The following is a 12369-nucleotide window of genomic DNA, read 5'->3' as shown; positions in this document are numbered from 1 at the left end:
GCGCTTTCCTCCGAGCGTTAGCGCTGTAATGCTACTCGGTAATGCTGCATCAGCAGAAGTTCAAAAAGAGGCGGAGTCTGACTTCACATGTATCAGAGGAGGCATGTGCTAGTCCTCACCCTCCTGGTGTTGGTGGGGTTACTAGTGTAGGAGAATATACAGCAGAATAGCAGTTAAATTGGTGAAAATTGGCCACATAAGTTGGGAGAAAACAGCAGAAACTTTGAAAGCCTAAAATGTTAAGATTAGAGTTAGGGTTAGGGTTGGGTGTAGGGTTTCATTCAATGGAGGATCATTTGCTTTCACCTTTTTACGGGTCCTGGAAAACCTGAAAAGTCATGTCTAAAAATAAACGTTCATCCAGTAATGAATAGTCCTTGAAAAATAAAAAATAGAATAAGTACTTATGGAAAACAGTATTATGAGCTAATATCGTCATTTTATATAATGAATTTAACAAAAACTTTGATAGTAATATCATTTTTCAAGTGCACAACATTTCATGTCATTTTTGCTATCTTTTTAAAATGATGCCATATGCAGCTTTTTTCTAGAATTTGCCTGATGGCTCAATAGAAAATTTTCTATGGGTCATCTGCTGTTAATCTTTTTTTTCCCCCCATTTTTCCCCAATTTATCTGGCCAATTGACCCATCCATACAGTTGCTACTTAGCTGTAAATCCCCCATCACAGGTGATGCCACAACACCATCTACCCACCCACCCAGAGAGAGAGCATGGCCAATTGTGCTCTCTCTGGGCTCTGGCAGCTGATGGCAAGCTGTATTGGGACTGGAATTTGAACCAGCGATCTTTGGTCATTTAAAGTCACTGGTGTCTTGCAGTTAACATACATTTTTCAGGATATTGAATAGTGAGATACTTTTAATTTTTGTCTGACATTTAATTGACTTTGCCGTTGAATTCATTTGATTTGTGAAGAAATGACAAATGATCACTTTTCTCTGTATGGTATATTTAAATATTTAGCCATTGTACTGTACTAAAAACCTTGTTTCTTGACTGTTTCATATAGTTTTACACTTTTGTATAATATATGAACCTGACAGTTGTTTTAACACTGGGCCAGCGCATGATAAATGGACGAATAGAAATGCTCTGACAGGTGCGAAAATGCTTTTCCTTTCAGGACAAGAAGCTGATTAAGGCTCTGTTTGACGTCCTGGCTCACCCTCATAACTATTTCAAGTACACAGTTCAAGAGTCCAAAGAGATGTTCCCACGCTCCTTTATTAAGCTGCTACGCTCCAAAGTCACCAGGTTTCTACGGCCGTACAAATAAAACCTGAAGCCCGTCTCTATCTCAAACCCACTTCTACCCTTCTCTTCTCTTAAAATCCTCCTTTCTTCTGTATTTCTCTGCTTTTCTCTCTGTTTCTCCGCCTCTGAAACGTTTCGGCTTGCTCGCTAGATCCCAGAATGCCTTGTTACCACAGAAAGATGAGCTCTGGCCTTTCTCCTACCTCTCATCTGGACTCTCTTTCCACTTCTTTTCTCATTTTTTTTCTCTTTCTGTGCTTTTTGTTCCCCCTTTTTTTGTGTTTTTCTTCGTTTTGTAATGCTTTTAAATATTTATGTGCTACAACTATGTGCAGAGACCCACTCCCTGGATGTTTAATATCTATATATTTGTATGTATATGTATGTACGTGTGCATATATACAGTATATATGCATGTGTGTTCGTAAGCATGTGCGAGCTTATGTGCTGTGCAGGTGTATACCCACATACACACATGGATATATATTGTTTTTTATTATTTTGAGAAAAAAAAAAAAAAAAGAAAACAAAGGGAAAAGTATCTCATGCCCCTGACGTGCACAAGATCGCTTTTTTTTTTTTGGAATGACTGGTGCACTTAAAGATTTTTCCTTCATTTCATAACATTTCAAGAGAACCGAATCACTTCACAGTGTCTGAAAAAGAGAAGAAAATAGATTTAAAAGACGTGTATAACAAGAAAAAGACTACCTGCCAGTAACAGAGGGTTACTATGGAGTTACATTTATGTTTTGTAACTAATATTTGGAAACTTTTAATTGCACTTGAGTTTTATATTGTAAACTTTAGGAAAGATTTTTTTGTTTTGTTTGTTTGTGTTGTATAGAAATGTTGTAACTTGGCTGTAGAAACGAGGGACGTCTTGATCGCTCCTCTCTCCTGGCTGAAATGGAAAACTTTTAGAAAATTAAAAACAAGGGCCGGCCTCACCTCTCCTGAACAGCTGCTTCCAAAAGTAAAAATAACAGTTCACACAGTGAAAAAACACTTGATTTATTTTTCTGATACATATTTCAGCTAAAGCTTTGACTTTGACAGCCTTGTACAGAGTATTGTTTTATATGACATCAGTGTAGCATGACCATTTGCTCATCATCTCTTATCATTATTATAAAAATGACATTAAGGTAACGTTTTTATTTTTCACAATTTTAGGGCGTTTTTACACCTGTAGTTGTTAAAGTTTCCATGGTCCAAATCAGTTGATATGTTTGTTTTCTTGGAGCGCTTCTCCCTCTGTTTGGTTTGTTTTCACACAGGCATATGAACCTAAAGAGTAAATATAGTGAGAAGATTCTGTGTTCCAGTGTGTATATTTGTGCAGTTTAAACTTTTGTAAAGCTTTAACACAGAACGCTGAAAATTTGGAGAAGGGTAATGCTGCAGACCGGAGCCCCAGTGGGCGTGGCTAAAGGGCGGAGCATGTGTCAATCATTTTTGACTGCAGCCAATCTGATACTACACTTTCCAATCATCAGACAGACTTACCTGTCCATCATTTTTTACTGCAGCCAATCACCTTAACAGATCTGTCAAAAGAAGGCGTAAACTGCGGTGCTACCAGATTTAGATATTTTTAAATAAAAGATTAAAATACTAGTTTTTCTGGAATGGCTTTTTGTGTTTTTTTTTCCTTATTGCAGTATACACGATTTAATGCAATTACTGCAATAAAGGAAAAAAAAAAAAACTCGTAAGTGCCATTCCAGAAAAACTAGAATTTTAATCTTTGATTAAAAAATATCTAAAGTCAGGGCTTTTCTAATGTTTTTATTCAGTTACTTCTGTTTAAGAGCGGCATATAGGCAGGACTAACTACAGTAGCACATACATGTGTTTAAACTGTTAATGTAGTATTTTGTAAAATACTTATACAGCTTCACCGCTGTTCAGAAGTTTAAATCGTTTAAGCGTTAGCACCGCAGTTCCCGCCTTCTTTTGACAGATCTGTTAAAAAGATCTGCAGTAAAAAATTATGGACAGCTTGGTCTGTCTGATGATTGGCTTAATAAAAAGTGATTGACAATGAAAGTGTAGTATCTGATTGGCTGCAGTCGAAAATTAATGGATTGACACATGCTCCGCCCTTTAGCCACGCCCACTGGGGGCTCCGGTCTGCGGCATTACATAGATGAAAATTTGCATTTTGAAACTCAGTGTTTTTAAATAGGACGTGCAGCACAAATGTTCACATTGTAAACGGAGTTGCGTGGCTGTGAGCAGTAAACGCTGCACATAGCGCATGTGTAAATAGCATGGAGCAGCAGAGACAGTGTTTGTGCATTGCTTTATCAGCAGTTTAGCTCAAATAAAAGGAGTATATTTGATAATGCCAGTCAAGTGATTTGACTGCAGTGTTTTAAAGAAATTGGGACCTTAATGGTCAATTAAATTAATAATATTAATAAGTTAAACGCAATATAAGATGGTAAGTTAAAAAAAGTTACAACTAAACTGAATAAATCAGCTCATAATATCTCATTATATAATTTTTTACTAAAATAAATTAAGTGATTTTACTTCAGTATTAAACTGTGTGACCGTATTATTGGCTAATACACGTGCATCTCAAAAAAAATTATCATTGAAAAGTTACTTTATTTCACAGAGTAACTTTAACAATCAAGCTGCTTGAGGTTTAGTGTTCTGCTGACAACTTTTATGGAGATGCAGATTTCATTTTTCAGTAGGACATGGCACATTATTGCTGTAATAATTGCCATAATCATCAATAAAAACAAAGAAATAAACGATTAAAATAGATCACTCTGTGTGTAATACATCTATATCAGGGATGGGCAACTTCCATGATGGAGAGGGCCACATTTTTTTCAGCATGACCATTGGAGGGCCACATGACCTCGCACTTCAAATAATTGAATATGAAAAACGCTACAAATGATTTTCAATAAGAACAAATTTTATATGAATTTATATCTGTATGTTTACAGCACCAACATTTATCAACAACTATTTTCTGCATATTAATGCATTTTAATACGGCAAAAGACAAACCGTTTGCTTAAAAAAAAGTGCAAAAAGGAAGTCCTTCATATCAAAGAACAAAAAGTTTGCTTAAAAAACTGATTGCAAATACAGTAGTTCCTCTGTGTAAAATAAGTTCATTATAACAAGTCCTTCATAAGCAACAAGGACAAAACATTTGCTTATAAAAGTGCAAAAGGCATTTGAACTCATTTATAACAAAGAACAAAAAAGATTTAAAAACTGATTGCAAATAGCTCATTCAATAATAGCAGAAAACTAGACCACAGAGGCCCAACATTTATTGAAGCTAATGAGAGAGCTGTGGTTTGGCCTGCTGGCTCACAATGGACTGGATGTCAATGTCAATTTTCGTGGTTGTTTGGCAGCGCCCTCTAGCGGTCAAAAGTAGAATTACGTTTTTTTTTTTTTTTTTTTTTATTATGAAATTATGAAATTATTTTTGATCAATTCGCGGGCCGCACTGAGTGATGACGAGGGCCGTGTGCGGCCCCCGGGCCGCCAGTTGCCCATCCCTGATCTATATAATATACTAGTTTTACACTTTGAACTGAATTACTAAAATAAAGTAACTTTTCAATGATATTCACATTTTTTAAATGCACCTGTACTCAGCGTTAAGAGACTCAGACTTGATCAATTCAGTGTGTAAAATAATCTGATCGGGTCATCCCTATGTCTACTGGCTATTGTGCAGCACTGTGTTTAGTGTGAACTGTAGTATTGTTTGGGCCTGTCAGGAGAGGTGAGCTATCACTTTAAAACTGCTTCGTTTAAGCACTTACTAGTGGGATTTCTTAATCTTTACAAGATCCTGGAGTGAAATAAGACAGACTGGCCAGATACAGAAAAGAATTTACCCTGTACAGCTTCTGTTTGGCAACAGCTATACCAATAAAAACTTATTATAAACTTATACATATACAGCTCTGGAAAGAAAATAGAGACCACTTCAGCTTTTGAATCAGTTTCTCTGATTTTGCTATTTATAGGTTTATGTTTGAGTAAAATGAACATTGTTGTTCTATTCTATAAACTACAGACAACATTTCTTTCTTGTCATTTAGAGCATTTATTTGCAGAAAATGAATGGAATAACTCTGGTTTTTAATCTCAGTTTTCATGCATCTTGGCATCATGTTCTCCTCCACCAGTCTTACACACTGCTTTTGGATAACTTTATGCTGCTTTACTCCTGGTGCAAAAATTCAAGCAGTTCAGCTTGGTTTGATGGTTTGTGATCATCCATCTTCCTCTTGATTATATTCCAGAGGTTATCAATTTGGAAAAATCAACGAAACTCATAATTTTTTAAGTGGTCTCTTATTTTTTTCCAGAGCTGTAGGTCCATAGCCTCAGGCTTTGCCACTGACCATCTATACAGTTTTATATCTGTTTTATTACATCAGCAGAAGGTATGCTCTGTGTAAAATCCTCTGACTGTAGTTTATTTGTTTGTTTGTTTTGTTTTGTTTAATCACATTTTTTTCAGAAATACTAAAACTTTATCAATGTACTGGAAAAGAGGTTAAAAGAATGTACGATCTGAGAGACGTGTATCTGATGTGTATCTCATCTTCAGCCTTTTATTATCACCTCCTGTAACACCCCTGAACTACTGTGTGAACTAATCACACACGGACACACACACAATACAGTTGAATAAATGCCCTTGATCATATACACTCTCTTTACTAAGCCCTATCTGGACAGGATTAGTTTCTCAGGGGGACGTCTGTGAAAAATATTTGACCGTCTACACTGAAAAAAAAATTATGAGTAAAATTTACTTTTAAAAAGTTTTGCAACTTTCTACATTCGCTTTTTTAAGATAATTAAATTATATAATATATAAAAAATAATAATTTAATTGTTAATTATCTTCCTGAATTTTAGTGCTGTCTGGACGCACATCTCTGAGTTTTGTCTCCTCGCATTTAATAAAATAGCTATTTGTGCCACTGGCATTTGATCACACTTTGGGTGCCCGTTTCCACGGAGATCCACTTAAACACAACAGCGAGTGGAAATGGAGGAGCTACTGAACGCGATGTCACGTGACCGAGAAAGCCTAAAAAAACCTCACTGTTCCTCCTGTTTTTTTAAATTACAGTTCGGTGGTAAAAGTTTTAGTAAAATTTACTATCAGTAAAATTTACTGATGAGTAAAATAAAAAAAAAGGTTTCGCAACTTTCTGTAAATTTAATTTCAGATAAATTTAAGTAACTTCAACTCGGTTTCAAGACTTAAATGTTACATAGAGTAAAAAAGTGAACTGAACTTCAGTCAATCCTTTCTTTTAGTAAACTTTACTTCATTTATTTTTGCTGAATCAAACCTTTCTTTTAGTAAACTTTACTTTATTTTGCATACAATATTACCTAATTACAATAATTACTTAATTTATTCAATATTAATCAAATAATTTATGATACATAATAAATTATAATTCCTGAAATTTAAATATGTTTAGTTAAAACACACATTTAAATATTTACATAAGAGACAGTGTAATATGTGTTTTTTTAACAAAAAAATTCAGGAATTATAATATATTATGTATCATACATTATTTGAATAATGTTGTATAAATTAAGTAATTGTAATTAGGTAATATTGTATGCAGAATGTAAGTAAAGTTTACTAAAAGAAAGGATTGACTGAAGTTCAGTTCACTTATTTACTCTATGCAACATTTAAGTCTTGAAACCGAGTTGAAGTTACTTTAATTTATCTGAAAAAAAAGCAAATGCAGAAAGTTGCGAAACTTTTTTAAAGTAAATTTGACACATCATTTTTTCCAGTGTACTCCAGTCTGATAAAACTTTTGCATCTGGACTGCAATTGAAAAAACAGGAGGACCAGTGAGGTTTTTTTAGGCTTTCTCGGTCACATGACATGGCGGTGTTCAGTAGCTCCTCCATTTCCACTCGCTGTTGTGTTTAAGTGGATCTCTGTGGAAACGCGCGATCAAAGTGTAATTACGGTGCATGGCAGTGGACAAATATCTGGCTATTTTATTAAACGCGAGCTGATGAATCTCAGAGATGTGCGTCTGGACAGGACTAAAATTACTGGAGGACCACGGAGTTCAGAGAAAAACAATAGATAATTCAGCCTATAATTTTTATCAGAGGACGTCTGAGAAAAACACGTACATGGACGTTCCGAACAAGAATAAAATCACAGAGGACCCCCCCATAAAAGAAAAAATTACCACAGGACCCCCTGAGAAACTAATTTCGTTCAGATAGGGCTTAACACATGATGCTCCCACTAACACACACCTACCCCGACTGGCCTTCAGATGGAGAGAATGGCTCAGATTGCTGCTGGTGAGGCTTTGTAAGCTTTATAATTACCAATATGTAAATGATGTAAAAATGTTTTGCTTTTTGTTAGATGATTAAGTTAATATTTACCTTGTCAGAAAGAGTGAAGCTGCAGCGGAGAGAGAGAAAGAGAGAGAGAGAGAGAGAGAGAGAGAGGTAGTGAGCTGTTCATCGTGTCGTGGTGTTAAATTCCTGCAGGAGCTCTCTCTCATCAGAGGTCTGGATGTATTGATGCTGTGGTTCGTGTACTGATACCGTGGTGATGAGAATGATTCAGAAGAGTGAATGCTGGATTCTCTGGATTAAGGCAAATGTGTGTCAAAGAGAAGAAAAAATAAACTTGTTAAGATCTCATTTTAATAATAAATCATACAAACCCCAGACTGTGTTCCACCACTGTGTGCTTACTGCTGCTTGTGTGTATCTGTCTGTGTGTGTGAGCGTTTTTGTATTACTATCTCTGTAATATTTTTCAACATAAATTCAAATTTATAGTGGAACAAAAAACAAAAAGATTAAGTTTAGGGTTAAAGTTAGGTTTAAGATTAAAGTTGGACAATGAAACTGAAACACCTGTCATCGTTTTAGTGTGGGAGGTTTCATGGCTAAATTGGAGCAGCCTGGTGGCCAATCTTCATTAATTGCACATTATTGCACCAGTAAGAGCAGAAGGTTGTGTGAAGGTTCAATTAGCAGGGTAAGATCACAGTTTTACTCAAAATATTGCAATGCACACAACATTATGGGTGACAAACCAGAGGACAAAAGAGGACAAATTGTTGCTGCACGTCTTGCTGGAGCATCTGTGGCCAAGACAGCAAGTCTTTGTGATGCATCAAGAGCCAAGGTATCCAGGGTAATGTCAGCATACCACCAAGAAGGACCAACCACATCCAACAGGATTAACTGTGGATGCTATAAGAGGAAGCTGTCTGAAAGGGATGGTCAGGTACTAACCCTGATTGTATCCAAAAAACATAAAACCACGGCTGATCAAATCACTGCAGAATTCAATGTGCACCTCAACTCTCCTGTTTCCAGCAGAACTGTCCGTCACCACAATAAATTATTGTGCTCTAAAACCAGGTGTTGTATCATAATGTATCAATTCTTCTTGCCTCACTACTGGTAACCCTTTTGCTAGCATCATTACTTCCCATATATTTGTGTTGCTTTATGCATTAGCAACCAGCATTTACTTAATACCTTATATATTGTACTTAAATATGTAGCAAAAATACTACAGGATTCTTATTAAAATCTCACAGATAATATTCAGTTATTACATATTACTACTATAAATAATTCTAAGACACGTATATAAAAATACTTTTTTAAACTTGTTTTCATTCTTTTTTTTTTTTTGTAAACATACTTTTTAGATTTACAATAATTTGCATGGTTCCTGTGTAGAGGAACTTTTGTTTAATTAAAGCAGGCATTGCTATTTTTAAATATATGTTATTTCAATACTATTCCACCAATAAATAATTGACTAAATATATGTATTTTTAACTATTTATAATTACTGTGTGTCTCCAAACTGAACAGCAGACAATATTCTAGCAAAATACCCAAATACTGGGTGCTGCCACTAGAGCGCAGTGCACCCCAACAAACCCATTACCTCACCTCTCTATACAAACCAAGCCAGGACTTTAATTTTCCAAAGTCAATTTTGGTGGATTATGGCTATGTACTACATTTAAAAACATAATAAGTAGTGTAGTGATAATCCTTAATTCCAGGTTTATTTATTTATTGAGTTAATTTGCCTATTTTGGTGTTTTTGTGCAACTTACTGCACCAAAGTGTGGTGGTACATGTAGGAAACTGGTGACCTTGCAATTAAAATAAAGAATAAACCAATAACTGTATGTAAATATACATATACAGTATAAAATGCACATTTATACCATATGACTGCATATAACTAGTATGTACATTGATTAAGAACAACATTATGACCACCTCCTTGTTTCTACACCCTCCGTTTCAGCTCCACTGGTCATATATGACCAGACCACAATAAAACAGTTATACTGCAGTTGGTGTGTGCTGTGCTGATGGTACAGTGAGTGGATCAGATACAGCAGCAGCAGTGCTGCTGGAGTTTTTAAACACTCACTGTCCTTTACTCTTCACTCTATTAGACACTCCTGTCAATCTGTTCCACCATGTAGATCATGGTAAAATCAGAAAAATAAGCTCTTAATCTGTTGTACAAATTTTTTTTGTGTTGGTCATGCTTTTTTAGTCTTCCATCAGTGGTAACAGGACACTTGCCCAAGGACACTGCAAGCATGTTTAATAAATAACACTTATCTGAATTAACTCTCTCTATGAATAAATAAAGAAATAATTATACAGTGCTTTATTTGCTCCCCTTACAGATTTATTTTGTTTTTATCATACTTACATTTTTCAAATGAATAATTTCACTTTAATATCAGACAAAGATTAGCTGAGTACATATAAAGAGCAGTTCTTAAATGATAATTTAATTTATTAAGGTAAAAAAAAAATCTATTCAAATCAACCTGGCAACAACAACTGCACTCAAGCGTTACCGAAAACTGGCAATGAGTCTTTTACATCTCTGTGAAGGAATTTTGTTCCACTCTTTTTTAGAGAATTATTTTAATTCAGACACATCGGAGGGTTGCTTAAGATCATGCCGCAGCATCTCAATTAGATTTTACTAGACCACTTCAAAACCTTAATTTTGTTTTTTTAAGCCATTAGGAGGTGGACTTGTTTGTGTGCTTTGGGTCATTGTCCTGCTGCAGAACCCAAGTACACCTGAGCTTGAGGTCATGAACAAAGGGCAAGATATTCTCCTTCAGGATATTGAATCATTAACACTAAACTGAGGCAAGTGAGCCCTGCAGTTCTTTATATGTTGTTCTTTTTTGGGACCTCCTGGATGAGTTGTCCATGCCCTTTTGGAGTAATTTCAGTAGACCAGTCACTCCTGGGAGGGTTCACCAGTGCTCCATGTTATCTAAATTTGTGAATCATTGACACTGATCCTAACTGAGGAAAGTGAGACCTGCAGTTCTGCATGGGTTCTTTTGTGACCTTCTGGATGAGTTGTTCATGCCCTTTTGGAGTAATATCAGTAGGTCGGTCACTCCTGGGAAGGTTCACCACTGTTCCATGTTATCTGAATTTGTGAATAATAGCTCTTACTAAGTCCCAAAGCTTTGTGACTTGGTGAAATGACTTTGTAAGCTTTTTCATTTCCAATTTTTGTTTTTAGATCGGGGCATAATGTGTTGCTTTTTTTAAGATCTTTAATCTGCTTCATGTGTGATTTCTTGATTGCACAGGTCTGGTAAGAATCTCTGTCTCATTTTAAAGTTTTTTTTAATAATGTAAGTATGGGCAAAAAAAGCAACAGAACAAAAACAAAAGAAATCTGCATTGTATCCATCTTGGAAGCGAGAAATAACAAACAGGATGGGTAGGGGGGTCTGTCTGTCTGTGATGCTGTGGGCAGGTGGTCTGTCACAGGGCTTGTAGATTTCTCTCTCTCTCTCTCTCTCTCTCTCTCTCTCTCTCTCTCTCTCTACGGCTGGGAGGAGATTTAGGGGGAGAGACTGCCCGCGCTGACCGTCCTCCTCTCCTCCTCTCCATCAGTGCGCTGGATAAGCGGATCAGGGGGAGGTGGAGGAAAGATCCAGAGAGCAGACTGGAGCGAAAGGGGGGAGTGTCTGAGCGCGAGACACACACACACACACACACGCAGGCGCGCGCACACACGCACCAGGGCTCCACGCGCCTTTCAGTTTAACTTCAAACAGTCCAGCGCGCGCCTCGCCGTTTGGAATCTTCGTTTTTTGCGTCTCTTGTCTCTCTGATCAGCCGCCTTTGAAGACCCAGCGGACTTACCGGCTCCTCTTACCCAGGTATGTGACTCTCCACCCCGGACACACACTCCACACACACCCCGCTGGATGCTGCTGATACACGTGTTTGGGACACAACCGGAACCAGGCGACCTCTGGATCTTAGAGCCCAGACCCGGTTCTGAAAATTGACCCAGAATTAAACATTTAGTCAGATTTAGTTCAATTAAATAATTTATTGATTATTTTTTTTATTATGTTTTTAGTTTAAGCTTAAAATGATTACATGATGTAACATAACTAATATAACAGCTATTTCATAACCTGTCATAACCATAACATTTTATTTAAAAATATAAATATATTTTCTACAAATTGTATCAGAAATAGTTATCTATATGAGGAGTAAACATTTTATAAAAGCATTTGAATTTATTATGGAATAATACAAAATGTTCTTAGGTTGTCAAATGTTGTCATATTATAAGCCTATATTTTAAGTATTTCTATTTAGGCATAACACAAAAAAAAAAGTTTCATGTTTGATAAGAAATGTTACTGAAAGTCCTAATTGTAATTGTAGTAAAAATAAATAAATAATAAAAAAGTAAAGTAAATCTGCTACGGTCAAAATATAATGAGTAGAAATCATAAAATTGGCCTAATTTCTTAAACTTTACATTTTTTAAATGATATTTTCCCTGAATACAATACAAACAGCTAATCTACTCCAAAGCTTTTGTTTCATTACAGTTGCTAGTTTTTTATGTCTTTATTTCATAATGGCATTTGAAATATTATAATGGAATTTAATGGAATTACACACCAATATCTTGAGGATTTCTATTTAAGCATTACATAAAAAAATGTTTCATGT

At 35.8% G+C, this 12369-nt stretch overlaps 3 protein-coding genes across 4 annotated transcripts in view; 2 read left to right on the top strand and 1 right to left on the bottom strand.

The window, feature by feature from the left end:
• The window catches only part of scube1 (signal peptide, CUB domain, EGF-like 1), a 123730-nt gene extending 119330 nt beyond the window's left edge, over positions 1-4400 (top strand). For both annotated transcript variants that reach the window (XM_022671821.2, XM_022671820.2), the window contains one exon: positions 1151-4400. In XM_022671821.2, coding sequence (XP_022527542.1) covers positions 1151-1303 — 153 coding nt within the window. In that variant the 3' untranslated portion in view covers positions 1304-4400. The remainder of the gene's footprint in view (positions 1-1150) is intronic.
• Positions 1-12369, bottom strand: part of sult4a1 (sulfotransferase family 4A, member 1) — a 282375-nt gene that overhangs the window by 124933 nt on the left and 145073 nt on the right. The gene's annotated exons all lie outside the window — the stretch shown is intronic.
• The window catches only part of mpped1 (metallophosphoesterase domain containing 1), a 71041-nt gene continuing 69933 nt past the window's right edge, over positions 11262-12369 (top strand). The window contains exon 1 of the mRNA XM_022671819.2: positions 11262-11552. The gene's annotated coding sequence lies outside the window, so the exon portion shown is untranslated. The remainder of the gene's footprint in view (positions 11553-12369) is intronic.

The sequence above is a fragment of the Astyanax mexicanus genome, chromosome 2 (genome assembly GCF_023375975.1).
Source record: "Astyanax mexicanus isolate ESR-SI-001 chromosome 2, AstMex3_surface, whole genome shotgun sequence".
NCBI lineage: Eukaryota > Metazoa > Chordata > Actinopteri > Characiformes > Acestrorhamphidae > Astyanax > Astyanax mexicanus.
The sequence above is the reverse complement of the archived record's forward strand: the minus strand, read 5'-3'. Positions and strand labels throughout refer to the sequence as shown.